General features: G+C 40.1%; 2 protein-coding genes across 3 annotated transcripts in view; one reads left to right on the forward strand and one right to left on the reverse strand.

Moving 5' to 3' along the window:
• Positions 1-11,560, reverse strand: part of LOC140243382 (lysosomal membrane ascorbate-dependent ferrireductase CYB561A3-like) — a 52,696-nt gene extending 41,136 nt beyond the window's left edge. Inside the window, exon 1 of the mRNA XM_072323060.1 lies at positions 11,464-11,560. The gene's annotated coding sequence lies outside the window, so the exon portion shown is untranslated. The remainder of the gene's footprint in view (positions 1-11,463) is intronic.
• Positions 11,561-12,009: 449 nt separating this feature from the next.
• Positions 12,010-23,356, forward strand: LOC140243300 (uncharacterized). 2 transcript variants are annotated; one of them, XM_072322973.1, is made up of 3 exons: positions 12,010-12,220; positions 16,963-17,289; positions 18,206-23,356. In XM_072322973.1, the coding sequence occupies exons 2-3, from the start codon at positions 17,059-17,061 to the stop codon at positions 18,533-18,535; spliced, it is 561 nt and encodes a 186-aa protein (XP_072179074.1). In that variant the 5' UTR covers positions 12,010-12,220; positions 16,963-17,058; the 3' UTR covers positions 18,536-23,356. The 2 variants fall into 2 exon arrangements, with proteins under 2 accessions (XP_072179074.1, XP_072179075.1); XM_072322974.1 differs by having other exon boundaries at positions 16,966-17,289.

The raw sequence follows: 23,356 nt of genomic DNA on the forward strand, positions 1-23,356 counted from the left end.
GAATGTGAGGTAAAATCCAACTCAAACAACCATAATCACATACTATCACATGCCTTTTGAATAGCTGCATTAATTCCATGTTCTCTTTTCATGGATACCATTTACATTGATATTGCTTGGATTCTTGAAACTTATACAATCATGTCAAACTGTTTTGCATACATTAATGGATATGCTAAACACTGTATGTGTAATGTGAGGTGAAAACCTTTCACCCTTAACTTCTACTGTGCTATCCACTACCTATGTCACACCAACTGACTTTCTGTCATAACACTCTTTCAACATATTGACATGACACATTCTCTGTTCTTTGCATCTGTCTGGTGTGCTGATCACATAGTTCACATCATTGAGTTTCTTTTTGACACAGTATGGGCCACTGAACTTGGCTTTCAGTGGTTCACCTTGTATGGGCAGCAGTACAAGAACTTTGTCACCTGGTTTGAAGGTTCGGGCTTTGGCATTTTTGTCTGCCTTTCTCTTCATTGAGTCTTGTGACACTTTCAAGTGTTCCCTAGCTACCTCACAAGCCTTTGAAAGCCTTTCACGAAACTTTGACACATAGTCAAGTAAGTGGACCTCATCATCCTCAGTCATGAATTTCTCTTTGATGAGCTTCAGTGGGCCCCTAACTTCATGACCGTACACCAACTCAAATGGGCTGAAACCCGTCGACTCATTTGGGGAGTCCCTCGTTGCGAACAGCAGGAAAGGGATGCCCTTATCCCAATCCTCGGGATACTCCTCACAAAATGCCCTAATCATTGTCTTTAGGGTCTGGTGGTAGCGCTCCAACGCACCTTGGGATTGGGGATGATAAGCTGACGACTTCAGCTGCTTCACACCCAAACGATACATCGCCTCTTGAAATATGCCTGACATGAAATTTGACCCTTGGTCAGACTGCACTTCCTTGGGCAACCCATACCTAGTGAAAAACTGCACTAGAGCATCTACCACAGTCTTTGCAGTGATATTTCTCAATGGGATAGCTTCTGGAAACCGTGTAGACATATAATGAATAATGAATAACGTTTATATAGCGCTTAATACTGATGTTTCTAAGCGCATATCCATGATTGTCAAGAGGTACTTATGACCCGACCTAGTCCTAGGCAAAGGTCCAACACAGTCAACTAGAACCCGACTGAATGGTTCTTCAAATGCAGGTATCGGAATCAATGGCGCCGGCTTCACTGAATGCTGTGGTTTACCAGCCACCTGACATGTGTGACAAGTCTTGCAAAACTCAGCCACATCCACATTCAACCCTGGCCAATAGAAATGCCTCATGATCCGATCCTTTGTCTTTCTGACGCCTAAATGGCCGCCAACAGGTAACTCGTGAGCAATCCTCAAGATATCACCGCGGTAACAGGGAGGGACAACAACTTGACGGACCACCGTCCAATCCTCATCAGCTGGCCTATGGGGAGGTCTCCACTTCCTCATCAAAATGCCATCTTTGACATAATAGCACTCAGGGACCTTTTCAGCCTCAGCCTCAGAACACGCCGTCTGAGACAAGCCTTTTAACTCAGAGTCTGCCTGCTGTGCTTCAACCAAGGAAGACTTGCTAAACAGCCCATCACTGTTAGCCTCGGAGCCTAATACAGCAACCCCATCATTCAAATCCTTGAAAAAGGTTTCTGCCAACCAAACACCGGAATTCTCCTCCACATCAACAGAATCCGCATCATCTTGAACAGCTCTACGAGCCTGAGACCTAGTCACAACACAATCTGGGAAAATCCCAGGAAACTCCTCCTGCAACTGCTCAGTTTCAGCAACCACCACTGGTTTATCCGAAACAACTGGAGACGCAACCACCTTGTCCCCAGCCAAGTCATTCCCCAACAGGAAGTCAATGCCTACCATGGGCAACTCAGGAACAACTCCAACAGTGACAGGACCAGAAACTAGGTCACACTTCAAATCCACTCTGTACAGTGGTACTGACATATAACTGCCATCAACAGTCTGAATCAAGACTTTTGCATTCACTGCACTATCTGGTGGAAAAGTCATACCACCATCCACCATCAACGACTGAGAGGCCCCCGTATCCCGCAGGATGACTACTGGCTTACCTGCCTCACCAGAAGTACATGGGGTCACCTCACCATCAAACAAAAAGCTACGATAGCTCTCATCCACCTGCTTAGTACTATCTTTGAACTTGGGAGATTGACTTTCAATGGCCTGTGTTTCACTGAACGGGACACTATTTTCAGGTAGGACACTTTTTGACATGACAAATCCCATGTCCTTCTTTGTTTTGTTTTGCAACTTCCAACACTGTGACTTTACATGCCCTGTCTTGTTACAGTGAAAACATTTGATGACATTTGCACTTGTACTGGACCCTTTGTCAGATTGAGGCTTTGGTGCCGATGAAGTTTCAGAACTCGTGCCTTTTTCAGAACCAGCATTCTTTGGATTGCTCGACTGATTTTTGTCTCTCTTATTTCCAGAGAAATTCCTGAAAGGTGGTCTGTTGTCATTTCTGTGGGTCAGCTCATACTCATCAGCCATCAAGGCTGCTTTATGCAAACTTGTCACTTTGTGATCATCCAAAAGCGACCTCACACTGAAAGCAACACTCTTTTTGAATTCTTCCAAGAGAACAACCTCACGTAGGTTATCAAAATCCTGATCCACTTTCAGGGATCTGTACCACCTATCGAACATCATTTCTTTTTCACGAGCAAACTCAACATGTGTCTGGCCTGGTTTGCGGTACGAATTTCTGAACTTGTGTCTGTATGCCTCTGGCACCAACTCATAAGCATTCAACACTGCCTTCTTGACTGTAGCATAGTCACGTGATTGCTCTTCAGAGAGAGATGAGTACACATCGCCTGCTTTGCCGACAAACACACTTTGAAGGAGCATGGGCCAAAATTCCTGTGGCCATTTCAAACTGTTAGCCACCTTCTCAAATGACACAAAATATGCATCAACTCTGTTTTCCTCAAACTTTGGCACCAATCGAATGTTCTTGGCCAAATCAAATTCAGAGGGAGCCCTTTCACGATTTCCAACAGTCTGTACATGAGTCATTTCCATCTCACGCAATTTCACTTGTTGCTCCACTTCAAATTTCTTAATTTCCAGTTCCTTTTCTCTCAATTCCATTTCTCTAGCCCTTTGCTCTCTTTCTATTTCTCTTTGTTCTCTTTCCCTCTCTCTTTCCATTTCTCTTTGTTTTTCCCTTTCCTTCATTTCCATTTCTTTCTCCTTCAGTTGCAATTTAGCAAGCTCCAGCCGTGTTTGATCTGAAATTTGAGCTTGAGTTGGAGTGTCAATTTCTTCTTTGAGCTCCATGTGACCAGCTACTAAGTCAAGAATCTCTGCCTTTCTTACACCTTGTGGAACATCTACATTTAAATGCTGTGCAATAGCAGTCAAATCACATTTGCGTAACCTTTGCAAATCTTTGAGGGACAAATCTGTCCTCTGAACAAATGCCTGAACATCCATTGTACTGATTGACATTGTCACATGTATTACACACAATGTACAATTGAACAATCAACTCAACTGGTATTTTTTCTGTACCAATACTCTGGATTCCGGAACGTTCCAAATTCTAAGTTTTGGCTTTAAATTCACTTCTCGGACACAAGCCCCCAATTTTGTTACGACCAAAGTCACTCTGAGAATGATCGCACAAAAGAAACAATCAACTGATGTTCAGGCGGTTTATGAACAGTGATATTGTGGGTACAGACTCGTAATCGGTTTTCACATCAGTACAATAATGATCACTATAAACAAATATAAGTCAGTAATGGAATCACTTACTCACTAAATCACGAAATCCCTACAGTTTCCTGGTAGTGTCCAAATACGATGCTTGATGCACAAATGAATGATCCGTGATGCACCGATGAATGATTCCTTCGACGTAAATCCAGAGGAACAGGTTACAATAGTCCGCGTTATAAATCCAGGGTATAGTCCACGATAGATGTTCACGGCGAAACGCGCAGAATCCAAACGTTGTGACGACCACGTCCAGTTGATGCGTTTAATGATGATTCACTTTATAATGTCCAGCAAGGAATCCAGCCCGTCACAGCTTTGCCGTAATAATGTCCGTTGACACTAAAATATGGAGTCTCTCTCCAATGTAGGCAAACTAATTCTCTGCAGGCAAAATGTCTCCCAGGCCTTATCTCCACAAACACAGTTTGTATAGCAGGTCAGCAGGTAACACAGGACTGACTATAACAAGTCGCTTCAGAGCCAGAAGTGACGTAACTCTCAGAGCAGAGGTGTTGGGTACTCTGCCTACCTCAGAATTTCTCCGGCTTATATATTCATTCACCCCTTTCTAGTACATTCTGTAATTTTCTCCAACCTGGGGCCACATACCTGAACATACTAGCAAGTCCAAATTCCAGGAATCCTGGATGACTCACTGCCTAATATGTGCATAACATCATTGCCAAAATTAACTACCAATCACATTGGGTTACAAGGGCAGTGCCTCACTCAGCCAGCACTTCCTAGAATTTTCTGGAATGGGTTAAATCATTCTAGATTGAGTGAGCTATAATGTATTTCCTGTCACATGCATACATGTACTGTAGCTACATTTTATACCATGTAGAAAATTCTCCACTGATCTGGTCAGCCTGTATGTACTATATCTATATCATATAGAATGTTCTCCATTAATCTGGTCACCCTGTGTACATACACATTAAACAACCATGCATACAGCCTTGATACATGTACATAACTACTTGTGTGTACATTTGTGACAACAGGAAATAGAAAGAAAGATCACAGAGATGGGATTCTGACGAGGATAGAAGAAATGAACCATACTCTCTAAAAAAAAAATCGAGTGAAAATTTTCACTCTTGAAGGAGTGAATACAAAAAAAGAGTGAATTTAGAGTGAAATTGGAGTGCATTTCTAGTGAAAATGTTCATTTTCACTCATTTTTGAGTGACGTCAGGGATCACTCCAAAATCTTCCAGTGATCCCTGATTGAAATTTGCGTGTTAGCCTAAATGGAGATTTGGAGTTCCGGCTATTGCGAGATAATTTTCTGGCCTAAAAACAAAGAAAAACAAAGATGAATTTGTGCGGATATAATGACAACTTATTTTTTTAAAAACCGAACTTAACAATGGGCAAAATCACGCTTTATTTTAAAACCAGAAAAGGTTAATTCTCCGTGAATTATCTGAACTATCGTTTCGTGCAAGCAGACTAACACTGTAATTATGCCAGTGCCAAACAGAAGCAATCAAGGTGATGCGCCGCAAGTTCATAAAGTCTCTTTCTGAGGGCCGTGATGGAACAGCATTGGAATATTTAGAAGCTATAGCCTTCGCTACTTATGCTGAAATGTTATCACAAACGCTACAATTCGAATTAACGTTATCTAATGGCTTAAACAAGAAAAAAATTGTGATGTATTTACCAGGTACGTATCAAATATTTCCAAAGATACGTAACGGAAGTATCTGTGAGCGGCGAACACAGCGAATTATATGTTTTGGGAGAAATTTTGAACATGTTCAAAAATCCTTTGCGATAAGAAAAAACTGCTTGTAAAAATTAAAACTGTTCTTGAGTTTGATCGCAACTGTTACCGAGCCGTGACGAAAATTAGAATCCGCCATTATTCGCTGCTTTCGCAAACATTAGCCGCTCAGTTAGATACCCATTTACGTAACTCTGATAAGATAAATTGAATTAAATGTCAAAACTAAAATACGATGGGGTCGTATGCTAAAATTTTAATCAAGTCAACTCTAGCTTATCGAAATACAAGTAATATTTCACTCGATTTTGCAATCCACAGTAAGCTGATACGTGGATTTCGTTTTCATATAAAATGGCATTCACCCATCAATCTTGTCACGTAAAACATTCACACAAAGGATGCATTCAACCTGATGCATCACAACGGGGAAGCTGTTTCCCTGGTAGAAATAAAAAACAAGAGTATAAATTGTGGTGTAAACTTTCACCATAGTACACGTAGTTTATATCAATAATTTGTCATAGAATGAAAGATAAATTCGGATTTTACTCACAGCTTTCATCCACGCGAGTTACGCTAAACGCAGCGTTGATAGCGCAATTACTTTACCTTTAGCTGCATAAATTTTGCTTCATCTCTCTCTCTTCTCAGATGTGCAGATTGATCAGCATGGGGCTAACAAAAGGCAGGCCCAATCTACGATCTTATGATTATATGTTTGTCAAATCTGAAATATTTGATAACATGTGTCGAGAAAAAAAATAATTGTAATTATAGCGAGAATGCTCTCTCATTTTCCTGTTACATCTCTTGTTTTTCTGTTCATCAATATGACGTCGTCGTGATAAAATGCAGGTAACCCAATTTTGATAGAGCATTTATATATAAAGTGTACATTCCACAAGCGTTCGGATACGAGAATCCAGATATAACAAGCAAAATCACCCGGAACCGATGATCTCGTTATAACTGGATTCCCACGTATCTATAAAATTCTATTTTCGCAACTATAAATAAGCAGATCTGTCTTCCACATCATAATAATAAATACGACACAAAATGCAGCATATACAGACACAATAAAAAAAAAAAATAAAATTGAAAAACAACCAAACATGAAAGGGTGTGTATAGTTCTGGTCGAGGTGAGGATTTAGCTTTTAACGTTTTGCGAGATATTCAGAAACCACTCTATGAGATGTCAAAGGGCATGCAGTTCAAGGGGTATCAAAAGTTTATTCGATGAAAATCGGTTTTGAAATGGCTGAGACACCCAAAAACAAGTGAAACAAAGAGATCCTAATAAAGTTATGGCATGTCGATCGCCTTTTATTATTAGCACTTTTTTTTGATATCTCAGCCATTTGAAAACCAATTTTCATCAAATAAACGTTGAATCCTTCTTAAAATTACATGCTCTTTCATATTTCATAAGAGGCTTTTCATTATCTCACTTAGGAATGTTCAAAACATGAATCCCCAATGTGATATCCTTTTATTATTAGCACTTTTTTTTGATATCTCAGCCATTTGAAAACCAATTTTCATCAAATAAACGTTGAATCCTTCTTAAAATTACATGCTCTTTCATATTTCATAAGAGGCTTTTCATTATCTCACTTAGGAATGTTCAAAACATGAATCCCCAATGTGATATTAGATTGTTCATTCACACATGTATGGAAATTGAATACAATTAGAATATCCACCACACCGATATATGCTGCCGACAATTTATGTTTATTTCAGCCTCGGCACACGGGTCGTGTTGGCAGGCATGCCCTTTGCTAGTTAGCATCATTCAGAAAGGGACTAGAATTCTCTCTATCTTAGCATCCTTCAGAGCCTTACATCATTATGTGCACGCGCCATGTAGTGAACGGCTACTAGTCAGGGGTGAGCGGCTACTAGTACAGGATGTAACGACAAAGTGTCGCGCGATCATTCCGTTATTGGACTTCGTGAACAGATGTTGGTAACATAAAAAGTAAGAAAGAGCAATATCGCGAACCAAATTTCACGATTGAATCGGGAAGGAGATAATTTGGTAAAGCTATTCACAATAAAGTATCAAAGTGAGCGGTTACTAGTCAGGCTACTGTACATAGGATAGCATCATGTAGGTATCGTTCGGGTACCGGTACCGGTTTTCGACACTTTGGCACATTTCCTTGTTTACCATCAATACTGCACCGCTTTACCTAGGAATTTCGATATGAAGTTGAGCTACAAATTAAGGCCAAAAATAATATGCCTTGAACGAATTCCCATTTGAATGCACTCGTGTTCAATTTTGAAGCGATTTCCGTCACGCCGTTGCTGGTACAGTATTCATCGCATAATCGGGACAGGTTGGGAGTAGCAAACACGGCCCCTTTAAGCGGGGTGCCCGATTTCGCGATGAGCACTCACCATACACTAACGGCATACGACATGTACATGTAGTGCACACACACACACACACACACACACACACATGCATACTGACGTACTGTATATGTACATGAATATACAACCACGCTACCCCTCGGCGCGACCCTCTAGCTCTCCCTGCATTCTCGCAATGATGTAGGGTAATCGCAATCGGGTTCTTCTTCTGTCACCTCTCTTCGAACACAAAATATGTGGATTAAAAGCTAGCACTTTCTTAAACATTCGTAGAATTCTTGGACACGTAGGGCGTTCTGTATAAATACATCCACAACCATGGGAAATGATTACCCAGAACTGATGTGGGAACGTCAATGAAAAGTCCTTCAGTCATTCAATCATCACGGCTTGATTGTTTACTTGCCGCGATCACTGCACTGTACATGCGTTGTAGCGATCTAGCTCGCCATGTATACACATGTACAGAAAAGCGAAGGCGGGCAGCGAGCTGAAATGTACGTGTACTGGATGGACGGAGGTCAAAACACACCAGTCCGAAGCTTGCTTTGTAAGTTTGATGTAAACGACAACTGATAGGGAATCTTTGAAATATTGTTGTGGTATTTTGGTAGATTTTTTGTGTAAAATATCAACAAAATCAAAGATCGCTTGAAGAAAAATTGTCCCGTTTATCAGAGGTTCCCGCCCGATTATCCAGTGAAAATAACGTGCATTGGAAATGTTTCTGGGAAGCGTATGTCATTTAAGCGAGGTTCCCGATTATCAGATGCCCGATTATGCGATGAATACTGTATCAGATTTCGACACCCAGCATCACTTTTCGACACAATCACAGCGCGCATCACACATGGCGCTTACAGTACACGTACACTGCATTGTGGACGCAAACCAGCAATCATACCAGTGCAAGAACTTGTTGTTTCCTCTATAACGTGGATGGGAATGTCGAAATCTGGTGCCACATTCTCAAAGCCAACTCTTTCTACAAGTTTGCTCATTTATCACGAATTCAGCCATGAAATTACTAAAAAGACGATTATGAAATCAAACATCAGGATCTGGCAAACAAACTGATACTAAAGTAAGATCACCGGCATGGGTGAATTTCATTTTACGGCGATGTAGGCCCTAGGCCTAGTTATACAAAATGCGTCATAATCATATTGTTTTGAACCCCTAAAATGGCTGTAACATTTCTGCTGACACCATTGGACACTAATTGCTTTAAGTTTAATTTCTCCTAGTCTAAATATTCTACCGTCGGATTATGATGACAATTATCCCATAAGAAAAAGAAAAGTCTGCCGCAGATCTCCGGCAGACTTGAGGTAGGTCTGTGGCATACTTTTTAGTCTGCGGCAAGAGTAAGCGGGAGTATGCGGCAGAACCAAGCTTTGCTGCAGACCTCCTGCATACTAACTGTTAGTATGCGGCAGGAACAGTCTGTGGCAGATCCGCGGGAAGGCTGCCACAGAGAGGAACTTGTGGCAGACTTCTCGCATACTGCATACCTGCATGTGTAGAAATCTTGCCGCAGATCTGCCACAACCTCTTCCTGAAATTGTACTTATGAATATTCATCATTAACAGCCTGCTGCAGATCCGCCACAGATAGTTTAGTAACCGTGCCATAAAACATAACAATTTTTTGTGGGTATATAAATCATGTGATGCATTGCAATTGTATGTAGAACTATATAGCTGAGTCTAAGCATTAGACTGCCGCACACTTGCAGCAGCCCTGATAATTCGTGCATTATTGACATACTTGCCGATGTAGGTTAAATTAGGTCATTTACTAGATCTATATCAGTTCGGGAAACCCACTCACAAGGGGGGCCCCTCCTTATAAGTAACCCGTCCCCCTTATAAGTAACCCCCGGGGCACCCCTTATAAGGAGTCTCCACGCTTTTTTGCAATGCAACGCGAAAATGAAAGGACTGCGGCAATTCGCTTGATTATGTCCATAAAGCTTCACAAGTTTCCTAGTTACTCACGAAATTTGAGCAAAATCGGTTTGAGGCATCATATCTGAAATCATGGATTTAAATGCGATGTCAAACGACCCATGCGAATGCTGAAATGTGAGCGATTACTGGCGTGAGTGTCGCCAGGCGCGGTGGCGCGGCAATGTTTGAGTGCAGACGTGGCGACTGACCTCCGTACTCAGTCGCCACGTCTGCACTCAAGCATTGCCGCGCCGCCGCGCCTGGCGACACTCACACCAGTAATTGCTCGCATTTCAGCATTCGCATGGGTCGTTTGACATCGCATTTAAATCCATGATTTTAGATATGATGCCTCAAACCGATTTTGCTCAAATTTTGTGAGTAACTAGGAAACTTGTGAAGCTTTATGGACATAACCAAGCGAATTGCCGCAGTCCTTTCATTTTCGCGTTGCACTGCAAAAAAGCGTGGAGACTCCTTATAAGGGGTGCCCCGGGGGTTACTTATAAGGGGGACGGGGTTACTTATAAGGGGGACGGGTTACTTATAAGGAGGGGCCCCCCTTGTGAGTGGGTTTCCCGAACTGATATTTAATAGGCGTCTGCTGCAGACTTGCCGCTGACTTGCCCCAGCCTTAATGCCGCTTACTTACTGCATATTATACCTGTAGAAATCTTGCCGCAGATCTACCACAAGCTCTTGCTGAAATCGTACTTATATGAATATTCATCATTAAAGGGACTGTAAAGTACTGGTTGAGGTGGGGATTCATGTTTTGAACATTCCTAAGTGAGATAATGAAAAGCCTCTTATGAAATATGAAAGAGCATGTAATTTTAAGAAGGATTCAACGTTTATTTGATGAAAATTGGTTGTCAAATGGCTGAGATATCCAAACAAGTGATAATAATAAAAGGTGACATGCCACAACTTTATTTGGGTCTCTTTGTTTCACCTTGTTTTTGGATATCTCAGCCATTTCAAAACCGATTTTCATCGAATAAACTTTTGATACCCCTTAGAACTGCATGCGCTTTGACATCTCATACTAATAGAGTGGTTTCTGAATATCTCGCAAAACGTTAAAAGCTAAATCCTCACGTTGACCAGAACTGTACACACCCTTTAACAGTCTGCGGCAGCAGCTAATTTGCATGTGAAAATGATGCCTATCTGTGGCAGATCTGCGGCAAGGCATCCGCAGCAGTATGCGGCAGGCTGATGGGAAGTGACAAACGGTGTTTATATAAGACTAGAAATGTGATTGATAACTTGGTTGATTGTTGAAGTCAGACGTTTGTACCGAGTATAAAATTTAATAAGAATTAAATCTGCTGGGTGTCGTCGAAATCTGGGTCCTGTCGAAAACTGGTGCACTAACTTTAACGGTATCTAACAATGACGTAACATTGCTTTCCTAGACTCGAGTAAACTTTAGACCCTATTTCAGTATTTGTTATTTGGCAATTTCGGCAATCCTCATGTCAGCATGATCCTGGGTTTCATTAGGCTTAAACTTCAGCACAGCTCAGTCCCTAACCTAACTTACTAACCCTAACTCTAAACTCTTGCTAACCCTACCCTACTAACCCTCCGATATAGAATTCTTACCTAAATCACGTCCTCTAAAAAGATCGATCCTGCTCGACTCATGCTCAGCCCAGCCACATGGCCAACTACACCCGTGTTGGATGCCAAGTGCTGCTGTGTCTCCTTTTGGCAGTCCGCGCGCCAGTACATGTACACGTACACTCTTTTGGCTTCCAGACTGCAACTACAACTGCTACAAAACGATCATGCCGCCTATTCAAAGCACTTCTCTACCAGTGGAATCCGGCAGACACGGGGTATGGGATTACGCATCTGCGTTTTGCCACCACAGAATTACTAGTACAGGGCTAGTAAAATTACTTAGAAAAAAGAGGGAAGAAAATCCCCAACGCAGAACGGAATCGGCATGTTATCAGGTGACAGATCACATGATAACAATCAAGTAAGGCCGGCTCAGCGTCACGCATTCTATTTTTAGGATTCCACACAGCTAGCATGCATCGCAGCTTGCACAATCACCATGCATGAGATGAGTAGAACCTACACTGCTACAGCTGTACGTAGATAGGTGTAGAAATTCCTATCTAACGGTTAGATGAGCGTCAAGACTTTATAGAGCCTAGAGGAGCATCAAACTGTGAAAAGCCTAAAAGTGCCCGAGACATAGATGTAGCCATAGGTTCGAGAATTAGAAGAAAATCGACGAAACAGAGACATAGCTGAGCTGATGCGTGAGGGCATGAGGGAACTGGCATTCTACCATAATTAGTGGCAAAAGACGAGCAGCGCAGCGAACGAGACGAGAGACGGAGAAATGGTGGGTATAGTAGGCCTAAACCTTAGTTACGGTCTTTTTTTAGGGGGTGTTTCACAAAGCTGTTCTTAAAGTTAAGAAGGACTTAAGTGCGACTGGTGATCAGTTCTTGTGCTGAATTATTGAGATTCTAATACTATTATAGGTATAGCACACAAGAACTGATTACCAGTCGCACTTAAGTCGAACGGCTTTGTGAAACACCCCCAAGTTAGGTCAGGAAATTACCTAGATCTAGCAACTTTCAGATCATGTAGAAGGCCTACAACTAACTAAGTGGACAGGTGGATGGAGACGGAAATTTAAAAAAAAAGAAAAGAAAGAAAAACAGGAAGGAACGCTGTCCACATACACATCACTATTACATGTACATGTAGCAGTGAAATTTAACTGCGACCAGCAGGTGTACGCTATTGACTATGCGTATGTGGGGTTGACCGAAAGATCGGTCTGTATCTGTCCGTCGGGGAATGTTCCGCGGAGACTACGTCTGGCTTCACGGATCCCCTCCGTCTACGGAGGACAGCGTTAATGGCAAAATATAAAAGAGTCCTCCGGACAGACGGATCTTTCTGTCTACGTATGGGGATGCTGGTCGCAGTTATATTAGCAGTATGCAGTAGCCAGTAGGCCTAGAGGTAAATTTACCACAACTAAATAGATTATTGACTCAATTGAGCAAATTAACAATAACATTGTACAGTTGATTGATTCGTAACCTGGCCCTATCCCTGCTGCATGGTTACGCACTGACCACTGTTATCTATCGATAGACTCTAGACCGGTCTAACGTAGTTGGACCTACATGTGTAGGTCCTAGTAGCTAGTACGAGTAGTAGATCTAGTAGGCCTACCACTCATCGACCATTTTTTGAATGAATACCTTGTAGGCCCTATCTTAGAAAACATCCCTCATTTTCATTCCACTCGAGGCAGAAAATACAGATTCATACATTTTATCTCTGGCTCAGATTGTTGACTCGCACCGTACGCGCGGAGTTCTCGACAACAAACACAAGTGACATTTTTCACTGTAACGTTACACTAGCGCAAGCTCATCGTTTTAATCGACTGCCCGTTTTCCCATTGAAAAGCATGTAAATCCAGTGAATGGGCAATAAATGTTAACAATAATTACCGGTATGTGTATTACTAATGAGGATTTTAATTCTTCAATTCTTTTCCTCCTGTTTCCTCAGGTTATTTACCTATATCCCCCTAATTTTTCTTGATTTGTATTCATGTTTGAATGTTCCAGTGTATTGCGCCCCGTCCCACACATATTTTTGATTTCATATGCAAGAAAGCCATTGCACGAGGGTGGTTGATCTAAAAATAAGTGGTCGATGAGTAGTAGACTTACTACTATACAACTTTCTTGTCCATCCAAGATCCATGTATGTCGCAAATGTGTATCATTTAATAGATAGACCTATCTTGAATTCTCTAGTCACTATAGTGAACCAAATCGCACCCAATCACAGACACAGGATATAAAAACCTGCACCAAGCATGTTCACAACTGCACAAGTTTGACCTCCTGTGCCAAATTCGACCACAGCACATGCAAAACTCCGAAAAGCATAGGTTTTAAATTACATGTATGAATGATGTAAATTAGCAGGCGCAAGGCGGTTGAATCTTTGATGGTGTTATGGGTGGCTTGCTTAGCTTATTTCCAATCACTCCTAAATTTGAACAAAATTTATCTGTCATGTTCTGGATCTGGAGGGATACTGCACAAACTCCAAATCAGGGATTACATGTGCAGGTGTGGTCGAATGAGCGGAGTGGTTAGATTTTATATTGTGCTTTTTGAATGATTTTCCCTAAGTCAAATAAATTTAACTTCTGTTTAAATGAGTTTTAGGCTAGGAGCTTCTCTGATATCCGGTGGAAGGAGATTCCATTCAGCACAGGTTCTTTGGAATAAAGAGTACTTGTAACAATCTTTTAATGTATTTAGCTTTTTAAAGGAGATAGACTGTTGTTGCCTTGTCATCCTGCTGTTTTCCATTGGGCTTGATTGCAAATGAGACGTATCCAGGGCATTAAAGGTCCAGTTTACCTTTGGGAGCAGTGATTTCAAAAATGTTCAAGATATCACATTTGATGCATATGTGTAGGTCTGTTATATCATAAAACATCCTACCATATGAAATATTTGCAATAAAACCTAAAATATAAGGAGATATCAGGGTTTTTCTCAGTAAACCGTAACTGTATACGGTTTAGTCTGGAAACATTTTTATTATAACTATTGTTCACATTTTGTGTATTTAACAACACTTAACATCGATTATACGGATTCAAATTTTGACAGTGGTTGTTTCTATCCCTAACTCACATTTTAGAACTATTTTAAAGCACTAATGCTTTCATCTGCAAATGGTAAATTATGCCTTTAAGATTATTGACCGATTTATAGAGCAGTGTCAGTCTAAGAACAGCCCTACGATGTTCAAGCGGTTTCCACTCAAGGCGTTCAAGCATGTCAGTGACACTGGAGGTTCTCTGGTGGATGTTGAGGACAAATCTAGCAGATCATCGTTGAATGGCTTCCAGTTGAGTTATATACTCCTTCTGGTATGGATCCCAGACTGATGCACAGTACTCTAGTCTGGGTTGTACGAGGGTTTTGTAGGCGATGGATTTGACCCTCGACGAGCACCTGAAGAGATTTCTTCCCAGGAGGCCAAGGATTTGGTTTCCTTTTGAAGAGACACCTGGAATGTGGTTTGCCCAGCTCAGTTTGTTGTTTAATTGAATCCCTAAGTAGGTGTGATCTGTAACAGCCTCCAAAGAACTTGCTCTTCTTGAACGTATGCTGCCTGCACAATCTGAAACTGAAGTTAGCCGTCTATAACATGTGGCGAGTCTTTTTCGAAGTAACCGGGAGTCAGGACTCGGGAGCAAAAAGTAATGTAGGGCTACCAATACATTCTTGCATGAATAATTTTTCATGCTCTGTTGGGTAAGATGAATTTCACATGATTAATTCTGCCAAATCTATACATCAACCACTTGAACAATTGACAATCAAAAATATTCACATTTTATTTTTGCACTAGTTTCCGACTGCGCGATATGCACGAAAATTTCCCTACTGCAAAAATTTCCACTTTTAAACTGTAGATCTATGGCAAGTTGAATGAAATCGGACAAGAATTGCAGTTCCTACTAATCTTAGATCGCACAAGACCACAGACAGCCTGACACATGCATACCATATTTTCTCAATAACTGACTTCTTTCAACTTGCTACAGACGGTCATTGCACATTCAATGATGTTTAGCTCCTGCGTTGAGTCCCATTTGCGTAATATTACTTATTAGACAGCTAACATCAGTTCTCTTCTATAGATTGTGCTGGCAATCTGTCGTGAAGAGTTGTTTGAGTAATATCGATATTGACGCTTTCTGACAATTTTTACCCCCGCCAAGGGAGGAGGTTACCGGTATGTTTTCATTACCGTTTGTTTGTTTGTTTGTTAAAGTTTGTCTGTGTGCAAAATAACTCTAAAAGTAGGTAACGGATTTTCATGAAACTTGCAGGAAAGGTTAAGAATGATACAAGTAACAGATGATTAAATTTTGGTAGTGATTCAAGAATTTTTGGGGAATTTATGAAGGATTTTTGATATTTTGGCAGGTAGGGTCAATGAACTTGGGAGTTCAGGCTGCGCGTATTTGAGGTTTGCATGCGCGCACTAAAGTGCGTGTTTTAATTTCTGCTAGGGCGAGGCGTGCCATGCAGCTGAGGGTTTATGACGTGACAAAGGCTTCTATATTGGAAAATTGGGCGACTTTCAGCACACAATGCTATAAGTATGTATGGGTGGAAATCACTGATATCTCTATGGAAGAAGAACATCAGTGGTGGAATGCTTGGCGGAGGTCTGCGCTCTCAGAGTGCTTCTCTAGTTTTCTTTAAATTCATGTAATTGAAAATAAGCTGTCAAGTACAGATCCTGTCATTTTCCTGCAATTCAGATCAGTAGAATTTGAGATATGTACAGTAAGAACTGACATGGGATTCAGTTTTAGCCTACACTATTACCTGCCTACTTTCATTTCATTCCCTGCCATTATATGCAGGTATGGATGTGTTTGTCAACAAATACCTGGTAACATAGAAATTAAGTAACAGTGAATTGAATTGTTAATAGTGCATGAATACAAATACTAAATGTCATGCTGCATTTAAAATTATAAACCTAGTAAAATCGTATAATTGTGAAAGTATCACACACACACACAAAAATAAAAATAAAATGAGGTATATGTACAGTGCATAGGCCTATAGCTTGTTACAGTGAATTTCTCATCCTCTGCTGTGGATCCTTTTAAATGTGGCATTTAAATACTGTTGTTTCATTTGATCTGATACAGTGCACTCCCGTTATAATGATATTCCAGTTACAACAAAATAAAAGTTCAGGCCGCAACATTATCCACTGTGGTTTTTTTTTTTTTTTTATTTTTTTTTAAAATTTATTTATCTGTTCGGTTATAGTGAAATTTCAATATAACGAAAGAAATCTGCTGGTCTCGAGGACTTTGTTGTAACGGGAGTCCACTGTATGAGGATATCACCAATGTTTGGTGTGCTTCCCTTTCATAAGGATAGAAAGACACTGTATAGTCTGTGTTTATACAACTGTAATGCCATTATGTGTTAATCCTCAAAATTCTCTAGACAATTTCAGGAAAAGGTCGTTTTCTTTCTTGTCTGTGAAATACAGTAGCATCTGAACATAGAACTGTGACAGTGAAGACGGCTTCATGAGGAGTCACCAGGAAAAGTCTTGAAAGGTTTAGCTGTTTACAAACTGTCCACAATGTCAAAGCTACTTAACTCATTCCTTGGCAAGCTACGATCTCCAAACCAGCTGTCCTCTGATGTAACCAGCAACACACCGTGTCCCGAGTGGGCTGGAGCAGCTGATCAAGAAGAAGATGGGTTCCTGCTGGTCGGGGAGACAGAGAATGAGCGAAACACAGTTCTCCCACCACACATGGTGAGAAGGAGTGAAAGCTGGCAGGGCAGTCCTCCTCCTTACCATACCCAAGTGAGTAGAAATATCATTGTGCACATGTGTTTGTGTGTGTAGTGTATTTATAGTACTGGAAACTGGTAGTTATTGACTTTAATAATTCAAGGGTCTGTAGGGTGTGTCATCACTGGTGCATACCTTGTAGTTTTGAAGTAAATTTGAAGTAGACATTAATCAACAGACTTTATGAGTCTCATCATGTCTAATTTTACTAATTGACACAAAGAAAGGGAAAATGACATCTGTTCTATATTTGCTGCTTATGGCACACACTTTTTACTCCCACACAAATATGAAACCAATGGTTGGTCACACAGTAGTGTCTTATAAATCCAACATTCGCTTTCATATACACATGTAGGGGCTTCGCTGCACTGTGTTGAAGAGTGAGCACACAGCATAAATCCCTTGTCATACAAGAGAGTGTTCACAGCAAAGAAGTAATGTCCAAGGTGCATTGGTCCATCTTGTAGCATTCCTCATTCCCTTGTACCAAATGTGATTGAGCAAACTTACAGGACAGTTGTGCCCTCCGGTATTGACCTGTATATTATCTTAAGATATTGGGAGAACATGCTACACCAATCATACAATGACACTTTTCAATGACTTTATGAACTGGATGTCAGAGTTATCATTTTTATTTTGTCTCACTATTCAGCAGGATGTCATTTTCCTTGACCCAAGAATTATGCACTTCATGTAATACAAATATGAGTCATATGGCAATGAATTTAATTTCAGACAAGATGTAGCAAAATCATATACTGACACAATGAGTACTGATACACAAGTAAGCTTTAGTTGCAGATGGAAGTGTGTATACACTGTACATGTATTCACTTTGCAATGTACATGTAAGTCTAATATGTATTGTTTCTATATATTTTAACTATCTTTGAATGTTCCCTTCTTTACTTCTGGATGACAGGTCCAACAAAGAGCCAGCTATGATCCCAGTTTGCTGGCCAATCAAAGTGGGCATTGGTCAGCGATGATCCACCAGACAGAGACACTCAGCAGCCCATGTGTTACAGAAAGCACAGACTGTTCTCATCAACGTCACCAGAGCTATGCTGCTCTAATGATGGAGGATGTGCCATTCAAGCTGTCTGATCAGATGAACTGCATACAAATGCTCTCCAGAGACTCCTCATATTTTGGTATTCCCCAGTTGAGCAACTATAACCCAAGCAAGTACATTTATGACTTTGAATATGAGCACAGAGTTATACGGGAATTGGACAGTGTTAGCGACTGAAGACATAACTGTTCAAAATGATGTCACCCATAAATAATGAGTTCCCAATGAAAAAAAAAAAAAGGAACAAGAAAAAGCTCTGCGTCATCATGGAGTGAAGTTTCTTAATATGGCAGCTGTCAGTTATTAACTTCAAGAATGTACCATTTCTAATTGTGTGCATGGTATTCTAATTCATTGCACCACACTGTCACAAAAAGAGTGTACTGTACGAACTGAAATTTTCGCGTACAGATATTTTCGCGAATTGGTACTTTGAGGACATTTTCACGTGTTGTTAATTTCACGGTTGCGAGGGTCTAACTGAACTTACTTATTTGGGCGTTGTTATTTTCGCGATTCAAAGGCGATTCGCGAAATTCGCGAAAATAAAACCACCGCGAAAATTTCAGCTGATACAGTATTTCCCTGCTAAGGGCTATATATATATATACTGTATGTGCAGTATACGCCATATGGAACATTAGTGTGATACAGTATTTTGTGAGTTGGGACTTGTGAGACATTTTTCTGCGAGTGGTTGCATTTGTGACTGAAAATCACATTGATGGAATTAGAATGAAGTACACTGTATTACCACCTTGAGAAAGTTGGCGATTTCCCACCTTGGATACTTAATATAAGAAAAATGTGTTGCCATGGTAACCACTCATTTTTGTATCAAATTGAACCATTTAATCTATGAAGGTGAAATTGGGTGTGTATGATGCTCTTTAAGTGTAGTTTGCAAAATGTCCTTTGTATTTGTATCGGACAATGCGTTGCCATGGTAACCGCATTTTTTTTTTTAATCCTGTGGAGTGAACTTCTTCCAGTTTTCAAGCAATTGAAACCAAATTTGGTAGGCATTATGGCCCTGAGGTATAGATGTGGAACACATATTTTTTTTTTGTTTGTCACACAAACTGTTGCCATAGTAACCACAATTTTACCAAAACCTTGCAGATCGAATAACTTTTCCATCATTCAAGCAATTAAAGTCAAATTTAGTATGTATCGTGATCTAGAAGTGTAGTTTTGCAAGACACCAATGTGTTAGTAGTGGAAAATGTGTTGCCATGGTAACCACTCATTTTTGTATCAAAATAAACCATTCAAGCTATGAAGGTCAAATTTGGTGTGTATGATGGTCTTTAAGTGTAGTGATGCTGGGGGAAAGCATGTTTCCATTTGCTGTAAGTTTTATACTCAGTGTCAACTCTGTAATTGTACAGTAAACTAAAATTATTCTGTTTCCAATTCGACAAATGCACAAACTTGATATTAACGTCATTGCCCTCATGACATCACATACTATAAAGCAACACTAGGGGTGGGGGTATTAATCACCTTCAGTGATAATTCTAGTATTACACAAGGCATTTTTTCCCCTTTTTTTGTGAGTTATTAATTTCACCAATAGGTCAATTCTCAAAATTCATGAAAATAAAGACATGATAAACTTGACTGCACTTACAAACAGTTAATGGAATTATGTCAAGTACCTGTATTTGTAAAATAGAGTTTCTTTTCAAGTACTTTTACAAGCAAGGCTTCAGTTTAACAAACTTGTCTGTCTTCCACATGTAATCAATGGTTGAAAAAGTGCAGTAAAGTCTGATATGTAAGGCATTATCTTACATATGATTGTCTTTATTTTTGATGGGTTTTTGGGGGAAGTGGAAACCAGAATACTTATGTGAGTATGATGTAGAGGATTGCTGCAGCACAATGCTTTCCAGTACAAGTACACTTGCAGTGTTGACAACTTATTGAGGATGACCTTTTAGGACTAAGAAAATTGAGCTGTCATGTTCAGTACAGGTTTCTTTTTCTCATCTCATAATTATGCCTCCGCCACGAAGTGGTGCCAGAGGCATTACGTTTTCGGGTTGTCTGTCCGTCCGTCCGTATGTACGTCCGTCCGCATTCGTTTACCTGATAACTTGAGTAATATTGACTGGAATTTTACCAAACTTGGTCCAAGTATAAAGTATGATGGGGCAATTACTTGATTAGATTTTGGGTGAAATCGGCCAAAGGCCAAAGGTCAAGGTCAAATCATGAAATTGTATCTGTTTACGCGATAACTCAAGACTGGATCTAGCAAATTTCACCAAACTTTGTCCGAGTATGATGTAGGATAGGACAATTACTTGATTAGTTTCTAAGTGAGATCGGACAGAGGTCAGAGGTCAAAGATCAAGGTCAATTCCTAAAATTTATCTGTTTACGTGATAACTCAAAACTGGATGAAGCAGCTTTCACCAAACTTGGTCCAAGGATGATGTATGATGGGGCAATTAGTTGAGTAGATTTTAGTGACATTGGCAAGTGGTCAAAGGTCAAAAGGTCAAGGTCAAATGCTAAAAATTTTGCTATTTCCCCCATATCCATGCAATGCCTGAAGGTATTTTCTTGAAACTTAGTGTAGACATAGTACTGCATAAAGGTTCACCAGAGAGAGAGTTTGATGTCACAAGGTCAAAGGTCAAAAGGTCAAAGGCTAGGTGAAAATGTTACAATTTCACTTTTCTCGCAAATGGTTCAATGTATCTTCATGGAACTTGGTACACACTCATGTACTGACTGGCAGGGATTATCTAGGGAATTTAGGGGTCATGGGTCAATAGTCAGGGGGTCAAAGGTCAAGGTCAACTCCTCAAAATTTTACTATTTCCCTCATATACTAGTATATGCAATGCTTGCATTATTATTTGTAAAACTTAATATACATGTATTACCTAATGGAGATTCTCTTGGAAATTTCTAGCCAGAAGGTCAAAGGTCAAAGGTTAAGGGTCAAGGCCAGGTTTACATGAAAAAAAAAAATTTACTGTAATTACACTCTTTCTTCATGCCTTGAAAATTACTCAATGCATAAACTTATACAAGGGTCAGTCAGAAGTCAAGTAAAAATCCTCAATTTCCCAAATACATGTACCTGCACTCTTTAATAGACAATTATAGCAAACCTAGTTCAAGGAAAGTGAACATTCAAGATATTTCTGACAAACCTGTAATTTCAATATGTTGCCAAGTTATGTGAAACTGTTATCACACATTATGAAGACATTGCACTATACAACTATTGGGAGAATCATGCATTATGGCGGAGGCATCAGTCGCCATAGCGACATTTCTAGTTTCCTGCTATAGCAATACTGTCCGAGTCACAAATCCTGTTTGAACATTGTCTCAAATACACCACTAGTTTTACTTGGCTATGGGATGAAATGATTTTTGCCCAAGTCCATTGCAATTATAAGAATCTCGTACGAGTCTTCATTAGTTTGCAGTTACATCCCATACATTTACATCACTTTCTGGCAAAAAGTCTGTTATCTTGCAGTCAAGCATTGCCTTATGTGTTTATCCATATCCCATAAAATATGGTAATACATGTGTATTTCAAGGAAACCATTGACATGCTTATCTAGTGATGAATGCAAATGACAAGCATTGTCTGCCCAGTTTGATCTGCAGTAAACCTTGTGTGAGGTTGACATACACGGGACCGGAGAAAGTCTGACATTCACTTACATGAATGTCACCTTTCAAAATAACAGAAAGGCAAATTCAGAGTTTTAGAAGTTAAAGTGTCTGGATTTACGAAGTGTGCAAAGCAATTGACACAATTTTCCCATTTCGAATCAAATGATGACGTCATGACACGGATGAGCTCATGTGTCAACTTTTAAGTTAAATCACTACCAAAACAATGTACAGGACAAATGACCAACATTCTCAGAAAACTGAGAGGCATAACATTGCTAACAAATTCAAATAATTTAGTAATCATACTGCCAAATGTGCAAATGATAAACAGTAGTACACGTTGAAGTAACCTCTTACCACAAATTGGCAAGGGGATGAATGCAAAACAATGATGTATTAAAAGTGTTATTAGACTGCTCAGATCAAACCCACATTCAATCAATAACAATGTACCTCTCTAATTGTAATGAAGAATTTTGTTTCCCTATTTGTGAAAAGCTACAGATACTTAGCCTGTAGCCACCATAAAGTAACACAATGTGCTTCTAGCAGATGCAATTCTTCCCATGCAAAAACTTGATTTATAAAATATGCATACATTTGTTGTTGTTCTTTTATTCATTGGTGTCCTCAGAGGGAAAAAAATCTCAGTACTACCATATACAACATACATGTATATTAAATGGGTTAGTCAAATACCGGTTAGTGATTGGCTAAACACAGTCACGTGATGGAGGTACATTCATTATGTTCGCCCATGGGCGAACATTCTTATGTTCTCCCATGGGAAAACATTTTCACGTAACAAATACCTGCGCGCACAGTGAATTTGGCTCTGCGCGAGCTAGCGCGATCGAGTGCATTGTGTGCGTGCTGGACCTTAAAGCTAAGCGTACCATGATCATATCAAAGGTACGGTGATGTACGGTTTGATGCGCCACTTTCAGAGCGTGAAATCAATTGATAATGATGGTATTTGACTAACCCATATAATATAACAGATGATGACTTTTGTTGTCGGGAACATACCAAACGTTCGACCCTCAGGGTTTGAAATGCTATTTCGGGAGGCTATAAGTCCCTCGACTTCGTCTCGGGACTTATAACCTCCCTCAATAGCATTTCAAACCCTTCGGGTGGAACATTCGGTATGTTCCCTTCCCCGCCAGTCATCATCTATATAATGTCATTGTAATAAAGTATATGTAAATGGCTACCATGGTGTGCAATGTTCTTTACATGGGTGTAATCCTCATTGGACAGAAATATCTTTAAAACTTTAAACAAGCAAATACAATTTGTATTTTCAAGTTGATTTTGAAATAAAAAGAAAATGGTTAAGAA

This window comes from Diadema setosum, chromosome 20 (genome assembly GCF_964275005.1).
Source record: "Diadema setosum chromosome 20, eeDiaSeto1, whole genome shotgun sequence".
Taxonomy (NCBI): Eukaryota; Metazoa; Echinodermata; class Echinoidea; order Diadematoida; family Diadematidae; genus Diadema; species Diadema setosum.